General features: G+C 35.4%; 2 protein-coding genes and 2 pseudogenes across 9 annotated transcripts; 3 read left to right on the forward strand and 1 right to left on the reverse strand.

The window, feature by feature from the left end:
- Positions 1 to 1,893: 1,893 nt before the first annotated feature.
- On the forward strand, positions 1,894 to 6,175 carry LOC111296090 (E3 ubiquitin-protein ligase APD2-like; annotated as a pseudogene). Its single transcript, XR_016326219.1, has 11 exons — positions 1,894 to 2,193; positions 2,328 to 2,444; positions 2,543 to 2,664; positions 2,755 to 2,850; positions 2,968 to 3,055; positions 3,136 to 3,224; positions 3,939 to 4,084; positions 4,319 to 4,392; positions 4,472 to 4,811; positions 4,985 to 5,118; positions 5,969 to 6,175. The product of XR_016326219.1 is annotated as an E3 ubiquitin-protein ligase APD2-like (transcript).
- Positions 6,176 to 6,317: 142 nt separating this feature from the next.
- LOC111296089 (putative pyridoxal 5'-phosphate synthase subunit PDX1) lies at positions 6,318 to 8,443 on the forward strand. The gene is made up of 2 exons (XM_022890143.2): positions 6,318 to 7,397; positions 8,194 to 8,443. The coding sequence occupies exon 1, from the start codon at positions 6,439 to 6,441 to the stop codon at positions 7,366 to 7,368; it is 930 nt and encodes a 309-aa protein (XP_022745878.1). The 5' UTR covers positions 6,318 to 6,438; the 3' UTR covers positions 7,369 to 7,397; positions 8,194 to 8,443.
- Positions 8,444 to 9,192: 749 nt separating this feature from the next.
- On the reverse strand, positions 9,193 to 10,351 carry LOC111297859 (rhodanese-like domain-containing protein 10 pseudogene; annotated as a pseudogene).
- A 1,064-nt stretch (positions 10,352 to 11,415) lies between these two features.
- On the forward strand, positions 11,416 to 21,597 carry ESP4 (HEAT repeat-containing protein). 7 transcript variants are annotated; one of them, XM_022889908.2, is made up of 27 exons: positions 11,416 to 11,750; positions 11,851 to 12,010; positions 12,306 to 12,398; positions 12,473 to 12,578; positions 12,705 to 12,873; positions 13,236 to 13,410; positions 13,870 to 13,998; positions 14,127 to 14,687; positions 15,009 to 15,629; positions 15,766 to 15,834; positions 16,092 to 16,208; positions 16,288 to 16,533; positions 16,625 to 16,672; positions 16,760 to 16,897; positions 17,573 to 17,737; positions 17,821 to 17,883; positions 17,978 to 18,085; positions 18,198 to 18,281; positions 18,365 to 18,412; positions 19,336 to 19,410; positions 19,734 to 19,829; positions 19,943 to 20,023; positions 20,116 to 20,187; positions 20,510 to 20,554; positions 20,640 to 20,723; positions 20,844 to 20,947; positions 21,091 to 21,597. In XM_022889908.2, the coding sequence occupies exons 1-27, from the start codon at positions 11,545 to 11,547 to the stop codon at positions 21,236 to 21,238; spliced, it is 4,011 nt and encodes a 1,336-aa protein (XP_022745643.2). In that variant the 5' UTR covers positions 11,416 to 11,544; the 3' UTR covers positions 21,239 to 21,597. The 7 variants fall into 7 exon arrangements, with proteins under 7 accessions (XP_022745643.2, XP_089597658.1, XP_089597660.1 ...); XM_089741532.1 differs by having other exon boundaries at positions 15,015 to 15,629; XM_089741534.1 differs by having other exon boundaries at positions 12,477 to 12,578; positions 15,015 to 15,629.
- Positions 21,598 to 21,979: the final 382 nt, after the last annotated feature.

Consider the following 21,979-nt stretch of genomic DNA (forward strand, 5'->3'; position numbering starts at 1 on the left):
TTTATAATTTTAATTATTGAAAATAAAAAATAAAATTTTTTTTTATAGTTGTTCGATTGGACTTTAAAAGGCAGTATTGAAAAGCTCATAATAATGACAATGCATCAATGAACCTTGATTAAATAAGATTGAACTTTCCCTTGCATTCAAATCAATTTTAATTTAAATTAAAATTGTATTAATAACCCGATGAGTTTTTTTGTCAAACCCTACCCAACGTGATTTGAAATGGAAGAAATATCAGGGTAATTGGGCTAGACATGCACCGGAAGAGAGGCAAGCTATGATAGGAAGAGTACCTGAGTAGTGTCATATACTACATATTTAATACATGCATGTAAGTTCTACTATCAAGCTTATATTTTCATCATAATTAACCAATACGATTTTTTTCTTGGTTTTCAAGTAGGATAAATGCAAATAATGTTAGGAAAATGGGTCTAGCCCATGTAAGTGATTTTGGATAAAGAAAAGGTCATGACCTTGATTTTTTATTTTACACAGAATTATAGTTACTTAATAAAAAAAGAGATGTAATTGTTTTAAGGGGTGTTGAAAATCAAGTAAAAAAAAGAAAAGTAAAAAAAAGCAAAGAGAAAAAAGAGAAGGGAGAATTAATTGAACGAAAGTCGATTCGTGATCCGATTGAGTTAAAATTTTATCAGAAGGTTTATGATTCAGAGTTTTACATTTTGAACGTTGAAGATCGGATTTGAAGCTCTTTAAGAATAAATCCGGATGTATTTGTTGAGTCACTTATTTGATGAGATTTTTTTAATTATTTATTTAGTTATTGATTAGCTCTAATTTTAACTAGAGAAAAATTTTATATACCTATTATTTGATAGTGAAGATTTTTTTGATGGTCCGTATTTTTTGAAAGGTTTTTTAAGTAAATCTTATTATATTTTATTTTTTTATATTTTTTATTATTGATTATTATTGATTACTTTTGTATTATTATGATTATTGCTTCAAATATAACAAATAAATAGCCATTGCTTATTAAAGATGGCGTAGCAAAACTTCGATCACCCTAATATAACTTGAATTGTATATAAGAATGGCAAATTTATCCATAATTGATAGATTTCTATCAAATTTAATTATTTATGATTTTTTAATTAGATTTTAAGTTAGATAACAATAAAAAAAATTTTAGAGTAAGTTAACAATAAAAAAAGTTTAGGAGCAGGTTTCAAGACTCAATATATATTTATAAAAAATTATTTTTAATTATTTATTTAATTTTATATTTTTAATATTTATTTAAATTTATATTAAAAATAATATTTTTTTAATTTCAAATATAATCAGAATATAATTTTATATAATATCATATACTATCAAATTTGAATATAAAATAATTTAAAAAATTGAATCAATCAATTTCAAATATTATTAATATAAAATTAAATCGAATTAAAAAGAAAAAAAAAAAACACGTCGCAACTCACTCGATTTGTCGTCATTCCTAATTATATATATATATATATATTTCATATCCTTTTCTGGTGGTTCCAGAGGACGGTAACCACTGACAGCAAAAAGCCCTGTCGGTTATACAGCTAACCAATATTTTGTTTGACTTTCAACCACCCAATAATCAATCGCCACGTATAAATCGCAATATATTAGTCCACGTATAACGACCTTTAGTAGAAAAGAACCGTCGCCCAAACCCGTTTCCAACAACTGCCGGTCATAGCAAGCAGAGGAAAGACCGATTGGTGAGCTTTCAGTTAAACTCCAATTCTTCCACTCTCATTCATGGGCTCTTCTCCCCAATTCTCCAAGGCTGAGGTAGCATTTCTTTAATCCCTAGCGTTAGGGTTTCCTTTTCAATTTCTCATAATTTTAACCACATTTTTTTTTCAAATCTTCCAATTTAGAATGGCTGAGCCAACTCGGAGTTCACCTTCCGCTTCCTCCTCTTCATCTTCGTCTTACAGGGAGGATTCAGGCGCTGCAGCGTCGTCTTGGGATCTTCTTCTCAGGTTCACGAGGAAGCGGAGGAGCAAGATCACGAGTATCCGCAGGAGCGTCATTTTCATAATCCAGAGGTAGAGAATCAGCACATTGACGGCCTTGTTTCTTATAGAGGAAACTTATCTACTTTCGATGATTCATCCATTGTGATTAGAGCTGACACTTGGTCTTGCACCATCGCGGTTATCACTTTTTGGTGATTCGGTTCATATCTTTTTCCTTTTTTCTCTTTACCTTTCTCGTGAATCTCTCGCTCTTTACAATTATTACTGTTTCAAAAGTAAAGCTTTAATCTTGATGGTGAATCCTTTTTTAGCCTAAACTTTTGGATGGAACAGTTTCGACGACTTTGATTTTGGGGGCTTATGGGGTGGTGGATATACGACTCGGTCCAAATTGTTCCCTTCTTATTCAACCGAATCCTATTTTTGTTCAGAGTGTAAAGGTAATTTGCCGTTTATTTTCTTTTTCTAAATTTTTTATTCATTTTAGCTTTTCTTTAGAGGGAGGGTGTTTTTTGGCTTTATAGCTTATTTGGCATTGTATTGGGTAGAGGAGATAGATGACAACAAGCCAGGGCTCAAACTATATGGATTCCATAAATCTCCATCTCTTGATGTGGTGACTACCTGGTCTGAAACTTATACCGCCACTGTTCAAGTTGATTCTCACAAGGCAAGTTTGATTTTGTTTTGTTTTTCACTTGAGGCATTTGGTTTTGGTTCTAAATATGTTTTTGAGTTCCATTTTTCTGATGTTGTCCAGGAGTGGATTCATTATCTGAACAGGGGCTCTCAAGTTAAGATTTCATATAATGTGAACTCAGCAGGCTCCTCTGTTTTCCTTATAATTGCTCTCCAGGTATACTAAAACAGTACAAGCTTTTCAAAAAGTGTTTCCAAAGGAATTATCTCCAGAAAGTGTGTGTGGAAATGGTGTAGATTAAGTGCTAGAATCTAGGGAATTTAATGCTTCAAGTTATTTGGTCGCATTGCAGGGAGTGAGGGCCTTTCTCAATGGCTTGAGAACCCAACATATCCTAACACCACTCTATCGTGGAACATTGTTTATGATGATATGGAACTGCAAAACTATGAATGTTCTTGCCATAAAAAATTTTTTATACTGACTTGGATTTTAATTGTTTGGTAGGGAGTGACATGATTGAGCAGGACATTTATAGATCTTCAAGTTACTATATTGCATTGGGTAATTTGAACTCAGGGGATGTGAAGGTAATTGTGAAAATTTGAATACCTATCTCGGCTTGTTAATTTGGTTCATTTACTCAAGTGCTGCCAAAATATTTGAGATATCAAGATCTTAATTATCTTCTTTTGCCGTCTTCAGAAATAGAAACATTTCATGTTGCTTGTCCCTTTTAGTTTGTCAGAATTGGTATTAACATATGATTGAAGAATATTATCAACTTACTAAGGGAGGGCTTCCATTAAAGCATGCTACCTTATAAAGTGGTAGGAAATGTCACATGTGCTGCAATTTCGAATAAAACTTTGGGATGGGGATGTTTATTTCTGCAAGGCTGCGGTTATAGAAGTATAGGAAACTATAATATGGATTGATATTTGTATGATAAAAGTAATCATTGTAGTGTGTTCTTTAATAACGAGGACTTGAAACATGAGAATATTAATGTTGGTTGTCTCAAATTATTATTTTAAAAGTTATATATGAATATTAGATGGGCTAAGTAATTGCAATGGATCCTTTTTGCTAACAATTATATTAATGTATGACTTCAAAATATTAGTTCCAAGAAACTCTGAACCTGCCAAGTCAGATTTGAAGGGCTTTAGGTGACAACAGAGCCTATCATTCCATCACATTTCACTAAACCCGTTTCTATCAGATGCCATGCCCCTGTCCTCGTCTTATTTGGTTTATTCATCTTTTTCACATAAAAATTATGTTGATTTTAACAGTGTCAGGTGGAATTAAACCTCACAATCAGGGCTTTCATTTACGATACAACTGAAGCTTACTACAAGTGTACCTTCACTGATGGGCTGTGTAACTTGAGTATCTTGTTTCATCAGGGAAATTCTGTTGTCTTGACTTCTTTTGGTCCAGAACAGGTAAATCTCTTCTTTTAAACCTAAAATCCTACTTTCTATGTCTTTCTTTTGATTATGTGGTTTTGAAGGCAGTTACAGAGGCATTCCCATGTCATTAGAACCATAGATTCACACATCTTCAAAGCAAAGGCGTGATAAATATGTTATAATGCTTCCTTCGTTACTGAATATTTTCTAAATCCTCATTTACAAAGTATTTACATTTTGTTTTCTCTCTTTCTTTGGATTCTTTGGAATACAACTGCAGATGACTGGTCTGTCAGACTGTCATATGGACCAAGATGGATTACATATATTGTTGGCATTGGTAGAGTTCTTTCTTTTGGTTACTCTTATTACAACCTTTACTAACATACCGTCTTTAAATACTATTTTTCTCCTGAAAGGTGGAATGAGTGCAGTTATGTTGGTTGCCATTAACTGCTTGATTAAGTTTCAATATAGTCGTGAAGATGAAACGAGTGTTTCTTACCGTTCCACAAGAGCCCCTCTGCTTTCTAGCAAAGATGATGACATCTCAAGTTGGGGTTCATCTTATGATTCTGTCTCAAGTGATGAAGCAGATCTTGAAGACTCTCTGGCAGTTTCTGTTGAAGGGACATCAACAAGAAATGGTGAAAACAGTAACAATACCCAGCGACTTTATGCAATTTGCTTTGATGCTCCAAGGGAATGCTTCTTCCTTCCATGTGGGCACTGTGCGGCTTGCTATGCATGTGGAACTCGGTAAGTACTATCCTCATTGATAACCCTGCATCAAATTTGCAATTGCATGCTGATTGTCACCCTCAATGGTTCTCAGATTTAGCTAACTAGTTAGCCTGGTTTACGAGACATATCTTGTCGAAAACAATGCAAAATTTTCTTATTTGACATGTGTTGTAATTAATCTTTTGCAGAATAGCAGGGGCTTTTGGAACTTGCCCCATTTGCCGTCAGAACATGAAAAAAGTGGGGAAGATTTTCACAGTATAATGCGGCACTTGCACAGCCTGCTTCAATGAGTTGTTGCATGCTGTACATTTTTTTATAGGTAACTGATTTTTATGCTGATGGATGCCTCAATCAAGAAAATGACATTCCGAATGGGTCATCACATCAGCATAGTTTTTTTAATGTGGAAAGAACGAATGAGCCATGCATTTTGTTTCCCTGAGTGGCCCCTCCACCATGTATTACTCTCATAATTGGTATACAATGTCCAAGCATGCTTTTGGTCAAAATGAGTTGAATAATAATCAAAGATAATTAATAAATAAAAGATAAAGATGAGTGTAAAGCATTTCATGAATGGAAAAAATTGACAGAAGAGAGAGAGCAAAGATTTGTTTCTTCTTGCAGGAGGAAATGGAGTGGTGCGGTTGTAAGAAAGTCAAAAGTATATTGACAAGCATCAAGTGTTTGACGATTAACGAAGACAAGTTGAAGACGCTTTCCTTCTTTTCCAACTTTAGAACGTGGAATGAAAATCATACTTGCCACAGATTGGAAAGGAGCGGCGGCCTTTGCTGCCTCCCTTGCCAGCCTCTTTATATACTTTTTTTTTAATCTTCTCTATGTATTTAGAAAAACAAAATAAACCATATTCATGAATTATTTATCCCCGTTTTTGGGCCACCGGTTCTTTAGACCTTGGTGGCAGCTCTCATCGATCATCATGATAATATCGAAACATATAAAGCCATAATTTTTTTAATGTTAATAAATAGTAGTTGTATAAAACAAAAAGAAAAATAGTCAACATATTCACTGGACTAGGTCGACTTATAATTTAAAAACCTCCACGAATCCAAATCCAAAATTCTCCAGATGATTCAAGAATATTTTATTTTATTGTATTTTATAATCGAAGAGAAAACCAACTAATAGTTGATTATTTCCAGCTAATTAAGGTAATCAAAGGTGGGGAAAATAGTGACACCGTCTCCAACTTTTGTCAACAAATGAGTGGAATCCTTTCTTGCCACGTATGCACCGGATCACATAAGGCAGGTTCGGGCGGCACACCAGAATTGCGTGGCATCCAAGGCTACTACGTACAGTATCTATCCATGTATCCTTTTAAATTCCATGAAACCTTTTTCTCTACCGTTGGATAGAAACTATGTAATCCGTCACAAGCATCATACGGGAAAATCACGACGAGAGCAGGTCAACTATCCCACACCCCAACTCTCCTCACCTCCAAGCAGGAACCGTTCAAAACATTTCCTTTACTTAAACCTATCTCTCGCCACCTTCTCTGCTTCACTCCTTCTCTCCCATCCCATTCAATATCTTCGTAACTTCTCTTATTTTTTTTCTTCTCTTTCATTTTCAAAGAAAAAAAAAACCTCTGTAGCGTTTTTTTGCGATGGCAGGAACCGGGGTGGTTGCGGTTTATGGAAATGGGGCAATAACTGAAACCCACAAATCCCCTTTCTCTGTGAAAGTCGGGCTAGCGCAAATGCTCCGAGGTGGGGTCATAATGGACGTGGTCACCCCCGAACAAGCTCGCATCGCTGAAGAAGCCGGTGCCTGCGCCGTCATGGCTCTGGAACGAGTCCCCGCCGATATCCGAGCCCAAGGTGGCGTGGCTCGAATGAGTGACCCACAACTCATCAAGGAAATTAAGCAAGCCGTTACTATCCCCGTCATGGCCAAGGCCCGTATTGGTCATTTCGTTGAGGCCCAGATCCTTGAAGCTATTGGCATCGACTATGTTGACGAGAGCGAAGTTCTTACCCCGGCTGACGAAGAAAACCATATCAACAAACATAACTTTCGGATTCCTTTCGTTTGCGGGTGTCGGAATTTGGGAGAAGCCCTTCGGAGAATCCGAGAAGGAGCTGCTATGATTCGGACCAAAGGAGAAGCTGGAACCGGGAACATTATCGAAGCCGTCAGGCACGTCAGGTCCGTGATGGGAGATATTAGGGTTCTCAGAAACATGGATGATGATGAGGTTTTCAGTTTCGCTAAGAAAATTCAGTCTCCCTACGATTTGGTAATGCAGACGAAGCAGCTGGGGAGGTTGCCAGTGGTGCAATTCGCTGCCGGAGGAGTGGCGACGCCGGCGGATGCGGCGTTGATGATGCAATTGGGCTGTGATGGAGTGTTTGTGGGTTCTGGGGTTTTTAAGAGTGGTGACCCAGCTAGACGGGCTCGGGCGATTGTTCAGGCCGTCACTCATTATAGTGACCCGGACGTGCTTGCTGAGGTTAGCAGTGGGCTTGGTGAGGCAATGGTTGGTCTTAATTTAAATGATAAGAAGGTTGAGAGGTTCGCAGCTCGGTCTGATTAGTGTTTTTGAAGCTTTTGGGGTACGTGAAGGTGAGAAATTCCATTGTTTTTTTTTTTTAGCATTTAAGCATAAAATTTTGATGATATATAATATTTTTAATGTTTTAGTTCAATTTTTTTGTGTAATAGTTAATTTTCTAGTGCTGTTTTTATTGGTTTTTTTGTTTTTGCATGTCAAATTTCTGAATTGGGCGTTTTATTTGGCTGTGAATGTGGTTTGATTGCTTTGTTTTCTTTGGTGGTATAAAAATCAGGCTTTATGTAATATTTTAAGTTAGGTAAGAAGAAAAGCTGCCTGCTAAAGTGATGAGTTGTTGAGAGATGCGTGGCTTTCCTGTTTTTTCGGTATTGTTGAAGTATTCATAGCTTTGGATCCTGCTATAATTTTCAATTTTCCATATAGTGTGGTGGCAATTTTGGCTGCATCCTTTTGATTATTCACATAAATTGTAGTTTGATGCTTTGTTGTCATATTGTTTTGTTTCTATTTTCAAATAGTTCGGAGGGAGTGATTGATAGTGTAAAATGATTTATGTTATTATTGGATTTTGACATAAATGATACTACCATAACATGCTTCGAAAGTGATAGTTTTAAACTTCTAATGTGAAATCATTGGTTAATTCCTTTACATTTGTCATCTTGATCCTCCCACGAGAGTATATTGGACTTTTGTTATTATTTTTTTACTATCTTTCCAATGCATTGTACATTTCTTGTAAATGTGAGTGGTGATAATTTGTTATATGCATTGATTGCTATTAATATTTGAGCAATGTTTTTGAAGCATTGAACTCACTGTGGAGAGATTCGGTTGTGTTTGCAGGTATCCTGTGGTTGTGTCGCCACCATCGCCTTCATTATATGTACTTTTCCCAGATTATCCAAGTCAAGTGTAGTCTTTCATACAGTGGGGTCAACTGTTATGTCTAAACGTTCATTTAGTGACAGATGTTTTCAATAATTTTGCTGTTTCGTAATCTAAAATTTGATTTTAAGATTGCTAGGAATCAAACAGCTCGTCTCAACATCTTGCAACTATAATAATATATTTTTTCATTGATTAGGCTCAGAAACTTTACCTGCATTTTCATGTGGTATTGGTCTATGATTTCAGTGGCTTTGCTGGTTATGAAATTTTGTTTGTCTAATCTTGAGCTGCATTCCGCAATTTTCTTGTATGCTACTCTTTCTGCTGATTAAATGTTATGTTACTTGCTCATCTAGCCTGTAGAACATTTTGATGATGACTGAAATATTGAATAGTTCTCTTTGTTGCTGGTAGCCCTTTGGGTTTTCCCCTGATGACAAGCTTCATACAACACTAGTGTATAAACACTGCATATACGTGTTTGTATTTGAGATGATATACATGTTTTTATTTGAGATGAATTATAGACTCATTGTTTCCAACTGTGCAAAGTTGGCTTAGACTTTATTTGAATCACTTTCTTCCCAATAAATTGGGACATTTCTTTTTCTGGTGTACATCCATGAGGGCAAATTGTTTAATGGGCATTCCCAACGGAAACGAGATTATTACAGAATTGATAATGACAGACCCAAAGGTGGGTTGGTCATGCACTCCAGATTTTGCAGCCTTTGCCTTGGTTTGAACCGAACTGACAAGTGATGACTGCCTTATTCAGAAACGTTGCCAATAAAAGACGTATGGATTTAATAAAAAGAGCTCGGGACTCAGAAGGTGACATATGGAATTACAGCCAACAGAACTTGTGCGGTACCAGCTAGCTTGCTGATTAGCAGAAGTTGAAACTGCTTCACATTGGTAAAAACTTGCCCAGAACTGACTCTAGCTCCTCAATTACTCTTTGCGCACGGCTTGCAAGAGGAGCAATTGAAAAAAGTAGTATGACACACCTCCAATTGTAGCATTATGCAACTTTTCAGGCCCTTCCAATTCTGGGAAATCACCATCTGCAGCACGATTAAATACTCCAGCCAACCACCCCGAGTTCTTGTATCCTACCTCATATAATTTTGAAATCGCCATCATGAACCTAAGGACACAGCAACATCATCACCCAAAAGCAAAAAAAAAAAAAAAAATCGAATAGCGCTAATGGCTGGGATGAAATTCCCCCCAAAATATAGAAATTTTACCTCAGCTCTTCGCCGCAAGCTATAAGTGTCAAGCAGGCAAGCATACTTGTCAGGAACAGCAGCTTCTACCTCCTGGATGAAATTAGGATTAATCGTGGAAAAGTTTTGGCCAGTCCACAGGCCAATGTAACCAAAATGCACCCATTTCTTCAAAAGAGTAATGGAACTGTTGTCCAAGTCCTTGAAGAGGGGCACATGAAGTGACCCTTTAACGTATGCTTTTTCTCTCTCCCACTCCGGTCTAATGTCCAGTAACTTGAATCCCTTGGAATTCATGGCCATGGCTGCGTCCTGAGGCAGTATAGGCTTGACCTCACCCGACTTTATTAGCTGCTGGGAATTGCTTGAAGCAGCGGTACTGACCCTAAAGGTTCTGGTTTTTGAGGAAGTGAAGAAAGGTGGCTTCGGTTGCTTCTCGTGCTTCAGCGTCGATGCTTGGAAGTGGTTCAGTTGAATTGCCAGCTTTCTCTTATCCTGAAAATGCTACTTGCCGTTGTGTATAAAAATGGTATCGAGCCTAAAGCTTGTCATGATAATGATAAGAAAAACATATTTCTAAAGCTTTGAATATTGAAGTTGAAAAAAAAAAAAGTTAAAAAAGAATCTTATTTTTATGGATCTATCAACTCTTAGTAATTCTAGCTCTCAACCTTCTTTTTGTAGATCTTCTTTTAGTTTATCTTATTAGGTTATTATTTTTTTACTTTTTTTTTATATAAATAAGATGATACTTTTTTAAGAAGGAATCATTGATCAATCACCAACAACAAGATTTCTCTCTTGTAACAAACTTTCTTATATAAAATATATTTGGCTAAAAACTTCTTTTTTTTTTTGGTAATTTTATCTACTTTTTTCATAGTTAAATCTTTTAACTTCATGTATTTTTTTAAGCTATTTCATATTATGGATACTCTACATTAGAAATTCTTGTCAAATTGATTAAATAGATTATTGATCGCTTTCTCTCAATCAAAAAAAAGTTTTACTAATCCAATATCATATTAATAGTAAGTTATTGTAGTGAAAGACATATATTCATAAAAGTCAGGCTCCCAATTCGACATTAAGTCAAAATTGCGCTCAGAGTCTTGAACACCGGTTAGAATACATTGGTTATATGTCTGATTTATAGAACGTTTATGATTTGTATTATCTTGTCAAGTTGATCGATCTATACATTATTGTTATAATACCAAATAATATTATCAGGATTCTATCATCTGAAGAACCTGAAACTGAAATTGTATTAATTGTCATAACCTTAACCATACTACCTCTCGCTATGTATAGAAATGATGCCAAAGACGTTTTCTCAATCATTTATTATTGGATTAATATGTAAAATGGCCCCTGTACTGTCTCTTGCATCAGTTAATTACTCAAAGAAATAAAATTCTCATTTTCATACTTTAACTTTCATTCCTTTAATATTTTGATACCTTCCACTATCATCATTAATTAAATAATTAATATTGTTTGAAAGTCCAATAAAAATGTCATGTATTATAAATATTCAATAATCATCACATTAGCAAAAAAAGCTTTAAAATAAAAAATAAAATTTGATTTTTTAAAATTAAAAATTAAAAAAATAAATTGAAAATAGATAATATGTTGATAATTAAATATTTATGTCTATGTGTTGTTTTATGATTTTATTAGATATTAATGTCATGTAATTTACTTAATTGTGTTAGTTTGGAATATCAAAATGTTTGATAAAATAAAAATTTGAGTATCAAAGTTAAAATTTATTTTTTAAGTATCAAATTGACAAAAAAATATAGATGTAGCTATTTTTATACTTAACCCTTTATTATTTGATGTTATTTGCTTTTTTAGCATTCGGCCCTTGGGGTTTGTGTTATTCTGATTTGACCCACCAAAATTTATCAAAAATTGATCCCTAATAACGAACGGTAAGAAAACCCTTCTCTCCGTTCCATTTTCTCGCCCCAATCCCTCCTCTCCATTTCAAAATCAAAAAATAAAAATCGCCTTCATGAAATAAAAAAATAACAATTTTAGGGGTTTTCCAGTTTTCCTTGCAATGGTGAATCCAGTTTCGAGGGAAATGCTTTCAAGGTTATCCAACTCAGTGAATCTAGCTATTGACTTAGCTTCAAAGCTCGACCTCTGTCGTCAATTGAAGCAAGACTTATTGAAGGAAGACGCTGCTGCTCTGTCCGAGTTCCTTCCTCGACTCTTCGACCTTTACTCTGACCCGTCCGGTCCGGTTCGCAAATTTGCTACTGAGTACGCTCCTCTTGAATCCCTACCTCCATCCGCATTATATTAGCTTCTCTATTGCTTATAAATTGAAGTATATTTGTTTTCTTTTTTAAATTGAACGTAGGATTATTGGTGAAATTGGTGTGAAGCACCTTGAATTCGTAACTGAAATTGCACCGTTTCTGATAACTGTTTTGGAAGATGCTACACCTGCTGTTGCTCGACAATCTATTGCTTGCAGTATTGATTTGTTTCGCCATACGCTGGAAAAAATTGCAATTCAGGTATGTTTACTAATTCATAATTTGACTTGTCTGAGTTTGATTTCTATTGTAATTTGCTTTTTGTTGAATCTTAGTCCGTGAACACTGGCTTTTTAGGGATACAATTATTTACAAGGAAAACTGTTTTTGTTTTGTCTCCACTTGCTGTTAAGTTGTGTTAATTTTAGCCGTAAGGTGATGATTTGGCATCATTTAAGCTCTATATTTACCTCTCGTTGAGCAGTAGGCTATTTGCAGCTAACTAACTTTCTATTGAACCCTTCAAAAGTTCAGATGCTGTTTATGTTTGTTTCAGGGTCTATACTCCAGTGAGTTGGACAGTGATCTTGAATCATCGTGGTCATGGATGTTAAAGTTAAAGGAGAAGATATACTCTATAGCTTTTCAGGTAGGAATTGATTCTTTTTGTTTCATGACAATTGGAATTTGTTCATTGCCTGATTCATTGTAAAATTTAATCAGCCAGGAAGTGGTGGGATAAGATTGGTGGCTCTGAAGTTTGTTGAAGCAGTTATTCTTCTTTATACTCCTGATCCTAATGGTTCTCCAGAGCCCCCTTCTGATGGAGGTAATTTACTTAGATTTCCTCATCAGGGTTAGGAGGCTTGAAGAAAGACTGTCATATTGTCATTTTAATATGTTATTATACTAGCATTTAGTATTTTTTATATGTCCTATTCAATTTACTTTGTAGGAACCCCTATAGAATTTAACATAGCTTGGCTTCGTGGGGGCCATCCTTTACTCAATGTTGGGGATTTGTCGATTGAAGCTAGCCAACGTTTGATTTTGTTGCTTGATCAGCTTAGATTTCCAACAGTAAAATCGCTCACCAGCTCGGTCATTGTTGTGCTTATTAACAGGTATGATTTCCACTCACTTCATTTTACTGCAACTTATTTCCTGGCATTCAGTACATCTGGATACTATCTTTAGTTCTGATGTGAATAACCAGGAAATGTATCTATGTAGCATTGTTATAATTTTCAATACTTGTATAAAGAAGAGAATTGAAAATTTTAGTATATATCAAAATTTTCGATCACAAGTTCTGTGTAGAAAAAGCATTACTGGTGTGCTATTGTCCTTGAATATGAATCTTTAAAAGTCCACTTTTTCTTATTGTACTTAATTATCAAATTGTGGTTTTCAACTTTTGGTTATATTGCTGTTTTTACTTTCTAGTTTTTCCATTGTTTTCATTTTGTTTTGTCTTTGATGTCAGTCTTTCAGCAATTGCAAAGAAACGGCCTGCATATTATGGACGTATTCTACCAGTTTTGCTTAGTTTGGATCCCCCAAGCTATGTTATCAAAGGGGTTCATGTGTATGGAGCACATCATGCTTTGAAAAATGCCTTACTCTCCTGCTTGAAATGTACACACCCAAGTGCTGCACCGGTATTTATTTTATATTAAACATGCCCTTTTAGACTCTTATCCATTACTAAGGTCGCATCTCCCCTTATACTTTGGTGTTTCTTTTACATTTTACGTAATCAATGATGATATTATACTTGTTTTTTCATGTAACTTAAACATAAGTTGCTAAGTACTTAGGGATCATGAGAGTTGAGTGGCAATTGTTTTATGTTGGAAATGGTGAATGCGTTCTTTAAACTATTTGACATGTTTGTTTTTTTAATCAATGATTTGAAAGATGTTTAATGAGTTTAGTGCACTGGTTTTAACCACTCAATTTGTTTTCTAATATGGTACCATTACTTATTTTGTACTTGTTTACTTAGCATTATCTTTATTATCTTGAATAATTGCACTATTGTTACTGAGCATCCACTGAATACTGAAGTTGACTACCATGCCCACTTTTGATATGTACTTTGTTTTTGGTTTACACAGTGGAGGGATCGTTTACTTGGTGCCTTGAGAGAGATGAAAGGTGGAGGACTGGCAGAGCTAGCTCTAAACCAAGCTCATAAAATTAATGGAAGTGTGGAAGAGGAAAAAGATGATTCTTCAGTCATAAAGGTATCTACAATGTTGTTTCATGTATATTATTGGCATACGTATGTGCTGGCTTGTGCAATCTTTTATTAGCACATGAACATATATGCATATGTATTGAGCTTAATAATAATAGGTTTAGGAACTTGCAGGAAGAAAAACCCTTGATTAAAGCATGTGATGTTGTTGGTACCAATGTGGGAAGGAAAAGATCTGGAACTGAGGACAATAGTGATTTGGCTGAAAATGATGATGTGTCTGGAAAACGTGTCAGGTCAACACCTAGTGTCTCAGAAGAGTCAACAAAAGAGTTAAACAGGAATACTACTATGTCTCAGGGTGACATTTTTTCAACTCAACCTACCACAAACAAAGGAGATGTTGATACTGGACCAGTCCAGCAACTTGTTGCCATGTTTGGAGCCTTGGTTGCTCAAGGAGAACAAGCTGTGGGATCTTTGGGGATTCTTATTTCAAGCATATCTGCTGACTTGCTGGCTGATTTAGTGATGGCTAACATGGGTAACCTTCCTCCCAGTCATCCTCACACTGATGGAGATGATGAATTGCTGGAGAACATGTGCATAGTTGGAAGTGACACTCAAGCGAAGTATCCACCATCATTTTTAGCTGATGTTGTTTCACTGTCGAGTACTTTCCCGCCAATAGCCTCATTACTTAATTCTCAGCAATCAGTTTCCAATAAAATAGTGGTAATTTTTTTTTTTATTTACCCCAGCAGAAGTTATACACATGACCGAGACCAACAATTAATGCATAGAAATCATATCACAAATTCATTTTCTATAAAGAAGCAACTAGGTTTTTAGTGGATGCCTATTGACGTTTGATGGATTTGGTGGGCGTAAATTTGTATTTGACCATACCAAAGATGGGCCAATAAACAAAAGCTTGATTAAAATTTGTTGTGGGGTCAGTCATGTTGACGGAGACTCCTTTCTCCTCTTTAATTTTGCCTTTATCATGTGTGCATCCCTTTTTGTTTTTGGTCTAACATGTCTATTTTGTTAAAGATACAGAAAACAGAAGGGGAGGAAGAAGTTGATGTTGTGGCTGGCCCAAATAATGCTGTTGCACATGCTGGCATGGCTCATGAGGCTGAAAATGCTTTGTTGGCTGCTGATTTACCAGTTTCTTCTGACATTGTTTTGCCTGGAATGGAGAAGATTGATCTACCTACTCCGTCTGATATCCAAGATGTGGGGAATCTTGAAAGTGAGATACCTGGTTTGGATTCTTCTGTTCATAATGATGGATTGTCAGATACCCAGGCAGCTTCCTCGTTGGTCTCTACTGATCTAGAAGATGCTAGTCAAGACCAAGTTACAAGTTTTGGTGGAAGGTCACTGCTGCATGTGTTTCCATCAATTTCAACAGATAGGTCTGAGGAGCTTAGTCCAAAAGCAGTTGTTACCGATTCCAACAGCATGATTTCCTCAACAGCAACTTCCGTTGTTTCATCCTATTGCTTTGTCTTGCCCAAGATGTCAGCACCTGTTGTTAATCTTTCTGATGATCAGAAGGATGATTTGCAAAAGTTGGCTTTTATACGTATCATTGAGGCATACAAGCAAATAGCAGTAGCTGGAGGTTCTCAAGTTCGCTTTTCTCTGCTTGCTTATATGGGAGTTGAGGTGCTAGTTCTGATTTCTTATGGATGTTCAGATCTTTCTACTGATAACTATCTGGTTGTGATATTTTTGTTATTAGTGAATGTCTTGCTAGTTTTGGCATTTTGTGCTAAATAATTTTATGCTTTTCTTTTCTCAGTTGCCATCAGAGTTAGACCTACAGAAACTTCTACAAGAACACATTTTGTCAGATTATATAAATCATGAGGTAACTTGATATTTCCAATTTCTATTCATGTTTGGATGTGCCTCAAGCTGTTCACTAGACATGAACTACTTTAATTATGACTTTATAGCTGAAACACGGATGCTGAGACCATCATTGTGTTCTAATATCACCTCAACTTTCCAATCTGCTCATATTTTTTCTGGTCTTTTGTCAATTGATTTTTAAAAGTACTACTTTATTGTTCATAAATTCATATAAACTCTGTTCTAGCTGACAATAATTATTGATGGCTTCAGGGACACGAGTTGACATTGCGTGTCCTCTACAGGTTATTTGGAGAGGCAGAAGAGGAAAGTGATTTCTTCTCATGTACAACTGCTGCTTCCGCATATGAAACATTCCTTCTGGCTGTAGTATGTATTCTTTTTATTATGCCTATCTTGTTCTTCCTCTGAGAAGCCCATCTTTCTGAGGAAATTTCTTTAAATGCAGGCTGAAACTCTTAGGGACTCTTTTCCACCTTCTGACAAATCTTTAAGTAGACTACTTGGTGAAGCTCCTCGCCTGCCAAAATCGGTTTTGAATTTATTAGAGGGTTTGTGCTCTCCTGGAATCTCAGAGAAAACTGAGAAGGAGTCACTAAGTGGAGATAGAGTTACTCAAGGCCTCAGCACCGTATGGAGTCTAATTCTATTGAGACCCCCCATTCGAGATGTGTGCTTGAAAATTGCTTTGCAGGTTTGTGATTTATCTTGGATAATACATCTTAATTGAAGTTTTCTTTTCCTTATCTTTTGTTTGACTTTTATTTTCTCTTTACCTCTTAAAGAGTGCTGTTCATCACTTGGAGGAAGTTCGAATGAAAGCAATACGTCTGGTAATTGTTCATAACTTGCCATTGAAGTAACTAGTTGGCTGCTTGCTGTTATCTGTTTTACAATTGAGGATGTCTTTCATTTTATAGGTAGCTAATAAGCTTTACCCTCTATCATCCATTGCTCAACAAATAGAAGATTTTGCAAGGGAAATGGTGCTCTCTGTAGTAAATGCTGATGGTACAGAAAGAACAGATGCTGAAGGATTAATCACTGAATCACGTAAGGTAATAATATGATCTTTGTGATTTGAAATGCTGTCATTTCCAACCTGATTATGCACAGTTTGTTTTACATAAGTCATGAAATCTTTTATGTCTGGTTAAAATTGGAATAGCTTGATGTTGTTTTTGAACACTTTCTACTTATATAAATATTGAAAAGGTATATGCTCATATAGATGCAGATATATGCAGATGTTGTGTGTGTTCTTGTATATGGACTTTATAATATGAAACCATTACCAGGTACATAAAAAAGCCATGAGCTACTAGTTGTCTTAGAATTTCTTCTGTTGTATATATTTTATTTTCTTTTTTCTTTTTCTTCTTTTTTGGTGGATTGGAGGGGCAGGGGGGGAGGAAAGGGAGAGGTACACTTTGCTTTCCAGTACATGAAGTTTTAGCTATCTTCTTTGACCATTTCTTTTCTTAAAAAAATAAATGATTTATGTCTAACCTGGGATATACTTCATTTTATTTCCTCTGCTTCCTTGGTTGAAAAAAATGCTTAACTACTTGACAGGTTGGTGATGTAGTGGTTCAAAATTAACTGCAAAATGTGTTATTTTGAGTAAAACGTTTTTAGTAATTTTTTGAGAGTTTTGTACTGAATTAAATTATACATAGTTGAAGGATCTATCGATGGATTTCTTAGTGAGTTTGGCCTGCAACCTTTAACAGGATTCTGATTCAGAAAAGCCGTCAAATGAGCATCAGTCAATGAGTTCCATTAGTAAAGACATCTCTGATGATGTTCATCAGTCAGAAACATCTCAGAGTGTGTCATCCCTTTCTGTCCCTGAGGCACAGCGGTGCATGTCTCTGTATTTTGCTCTGTGTACAAAGGTGTTACTTTTTCTATTTTGATTGCTTGTTTCTTCATAACCCTCTAAAGGGATTAATATTTTGCTGTTGTTATCATTTGACAGAAGCACTCTCTTTTTTGCCAAATATTTCTTATCTACAGTAGTGCATCAAAGGCAGTTAAGCAGGTTTGGTTAATGCGTATTGGAATCTTATTTTAGAAATTTATCCAAATCCTTAGTATTCTTCCTGTGTTTTTTTCTAATTAATTAGGCAATGCAGGCAATCCATCGTCATATTCCCATACTAGTTCGTACCATGGGCTCGTCATCTGACCTTCTTGAAATTATTTCAGATCCTCCTAGTGGAAGCAAGAATCTTCTGATGCAGGTTTTGATAGTTAAATAAACTCTATAATTTTCTGAACCCCAAGCAGAAGTTCAAAATTTTCTAAACTGGTTTGCCTTTTCTTTTTTTATCAACCTTGCCTCAATTATGCCAGGTATTGCATACACTGACTGAGGGGACGGTTCCTTCAGCAGAATTGATATTTACCATTAAGAAGTTATTTGATTCAAAATTAAAGGTACGAGTAAATTTTTTTTTTTTTAAGACCCAGATTGCATTGAGGATATTGGCTAAGGCGTGTATAGTTTGGATTGGTGACAGGATGTTGAAATTCTAGTTCCAGTATTGCCATTCCTACCAAGAGATGAGGTTTTCTCCATTCTCTGAATAATTTCCTTTCCCATTGCCTACAACCATGATTGTTTTGCTCTGAAGAATGTTGTCTTGATCAATTTTGTGGTGTAAATGGATTATATCTATCAGGAATGTGACTTATGTCCAGACAAGGCAAGATATTGCCATCTAAGTTTCAAGTCCTTAAACGAAAGGAAATTCTTGGTCCATTCATTTCTTACTTCATGGATCAAGTCGTTAGATTTTGATTTAGAAGATGAACAAGTTGGATATTCAAGAAAAAAAAGATACATAATGCTGACTGCACAATTCCTTTTTCACTAGAATCAAAGGCTAAGCCTTATTAAATAAAGATGAAAGGTTGCTATTAGGGATGCCCTTGCTATAAAAAATTTCATGTCAAGAAGATACATCACAACTTATTGCTTCAATATCACGAACAAGTCTTAACCTTCTTTGGGTTGGCTGTCATTTACCCATCTACTTTCATTAAATTGAGAATCAACCTCAAAATGTGATTTAGAGTTTGACACAAAATGTTATCTATGAGAAATTGGTGTGATTGTGTAATATTGTCTATGTGGAAACTGGAAGTTTTTTGTGGCATTAGCAGCATTGGTTCCATTGTTTCTCTTAAAGATATGTGATTAAAAGATTTGTTTATAATTGTTGTATATGTTGACTTTTGGTAAGAATAATTTGCTTACAGAAGTAAGCAAATGCTTGTTCATGCTCTTTCTTCATTCTGCTGTGGATTTCATTCGAACAAATTTACTTCGTTTACTTTTTGCTTACTATTGCCTAGTTTAAATTCTTACTAAATAGTTTCTCCAACGTCCTCTTGTTTAAGAGGTGATCTTTGAATGCATTATATTGGTTTTCGTTGGTGTTGCTTTGGCCTTCTCTGCTGCATATTGTTTTAATAGTTTATTTTTTAGGTTTTGCTGCTCTTTCCGTATCTTGTAAATCTTCTGCCAGATAAGTTCCAAGCTGCACTTACCCATTTGCTACAGGTATCTTTCTTGGCCCATGCCCCCTTGCCCAAAAGTTAAATTTGTCTAATATAGTGGTTTTTCCTCTAGCTGTCATTTCTAGGGATCATAAGGTATGGTTGATTACATGCTACAGCTGCACTTTTCTTTTGTTGCTTTTTAAATTCATTTATCTGGAAATATTTCACTAGGAATATATTCAGTAGCATGTGAAATATTATGATGATCTATTGTCTTTGTCCATTTTATATTTTGATTGAAAATTTTGCTTTGGGGAGCACATAACCTGCATTTATTTTAGTTGCATGTTCTGTTTCATTGCTAATTGGACTCTCCGTACCTAGGGATCTTCTCATTCTGGTCCAGTGCTCTCCCCAGCTGAAGTGTTAATTGCTATCCATGGCATTGATCCCGAAAGAGATGGAATTCCCTTGAAGAAGGTTTTTTTTGCCCTCCTTAATCTAGAATTTCTTGATCCTGCTGTTTGTTCCTTCTTTTAAACTTCTTAACGTTTAGAAATTCACAATTTAGTAATCTTTTGTGCTGCAATCAGGTCACAGATGCATGTAATGCTTGTTTTGAGCAACGGCAGATATTCACCCAGCAAGTTCTAGCGAAGGTCTTAAATCAGTTGGTCTGTACTATAACACTTCTTTATGTTTTTATCACCAAAATTTGCTACCATCTCTGGCTGAATTTACAGATGATGAATGTTCTTCCCTGTAGGTTGAGCAGATTCCTCTTCCTTTGTTGTTTATGCGTACTGTATTACAAGCCATTGGTGCTTTTCCTGCATTGGTAAGGAAATATCCTTTAACTTGCTTACTTGAAGAGTATTATAGATAATTGTAGTTATTTATTACTGAAAAAAGAAAAAGCTTTCTAGGTAATTTATTTTGTCTGCTAGGTAGCATAGCAATTGCCAAAATGGTTTCATGTCCAATAATTAAGATTCATAGTTCCTTTTTATTTAATTTCTGCTTTTTTATTAAAAAAGTTACTACCTCTGGCTGCTCTTCGTTTTATCTGAGGGAGAGTGTAAAAGCTGTTTAAAGAATTTAACATGATAATAATAGATATTCACGACTCATTGATGACTTGATCACTCAAAATTTTGTAGGTGGAATTTATAATGGAGATTCTTTCTCGTCTTGTAAGCAAGCAGGTGAGTACTTTTATCACAGTAAGCTGACCCTTCTTTTCTTTATGGATCATGCTTATATTATCATTTAATTAATGGGTTATTGCAGATATGGAAATACCCAAAGTTGTGGGTAGGATTTTTGAAATGTGCACTCTTGACAAAGCCTCAATCTTTCAGCGTGTTGCTTCAGGTGCATGTTCTTTTGTTAACTGATTTTAAAATTCCATTTTGTATCTCCCGATATCATGTTAACATTTTAGAACCAAAACCTGTTCTTTTTGTTTATAATTATATGATTTTTGTCCTTCAGCTACCTCCTCCACAGCTGGAAAATGCACTGAATAGAACTGCAGCGCTCAAAGCTCCTTTGGTTGCTTATGCTAGCCAACAGAATATACGAGCTTCACTTCCAAGGTTCAAATGAAGACTGATTTTTTTTTTTTTTTTGAATGGATAGAAAAGAATTCAACGTATACTCTATATATGGCCCCATTGTCTGTTCCTGATCATCATTTACACCCACTTTTTTATCTTTTGGCATTTTTGTCTATTTCCAGGTCTGTATTGGCAGTTTTGGGACTTGCTCCGGATTCTCAGTCTTCCAGTCAGGTACAAACAAGTCAGGCTCTTCACACTGGAGATACAAGCAATTCAGAGAAAGATGCAGTGGCAGAGAAATCTAAGGAATCATCTAGTGCTAGCTGAAGTTCCAGAAATAAAATTTTGCAGGAACTAATGCTTAAAGGTTAACGTTTCTACATCTCTGACTGCCATGGGTCCACGAGCTCCCGAATCTGGTCTTCGATCAAATATATCTAACCCACATATATATAAATGCCATTGGTAGAAAATGGCTGGCTGAAAATATTGAATCCGCAGGAATTTCACAGGTTTGTAATCATGTACAATAGGGTTGGTTGGAATTTTGATGAGTTGAAGTAGAATTAGCACAATCTATCTCGTTTATTTGATGATGTATTGCATTATGACTTTTCTCAAGCGGCCTGTGAATAATAATAATAATAATAATGTTGTTACATTGATAGATAGTTTTTAACGAAAAACAGGGTTTTGTTTTTTAGAACATTAAGAATCCAATGACAGCTCGTGTCAACAGAATCTTACAAAGGAATCAGATTGGCCCCCACAAACCTTGATTTTTTTGTTTTTGGGAATCGGAGGTGACCAAATCCAACATCTAGAAATATGAGTATGACAGAGAGCCTACCTTATTATTAACAGAGATGGGAAAAACATGCGGCTAATTTCCTGTAGCATGTAACGAACTATGAGATAGAAGATGTTCGTTCAATTTGGAAGAATATTATTATCAAGAAAAGGTTGATTCAGTTGGTAAAAATTATTTATTCTGACATAAAAATGTCAGAAATTTTTTGTTGAAATCTTTTGAATAAAATTTTATAATCATTATTTTTAAATTATCAG

This window comes from Durio zibethinus, chromosome 12 (assembly GCF_047325235.1).
Source record: "Durio zibethinus cultivar Kanyao isolate XHJ-2024 chromosome 12, ASM4732523v1, whole genome shotgun sequence".
Lineage (NCBI taxonomy): Eukaryota > Viridiplantae > Streptophyta > Magnoliopsida > Malvales > Malvaceae > Durio > Durio zibethinus.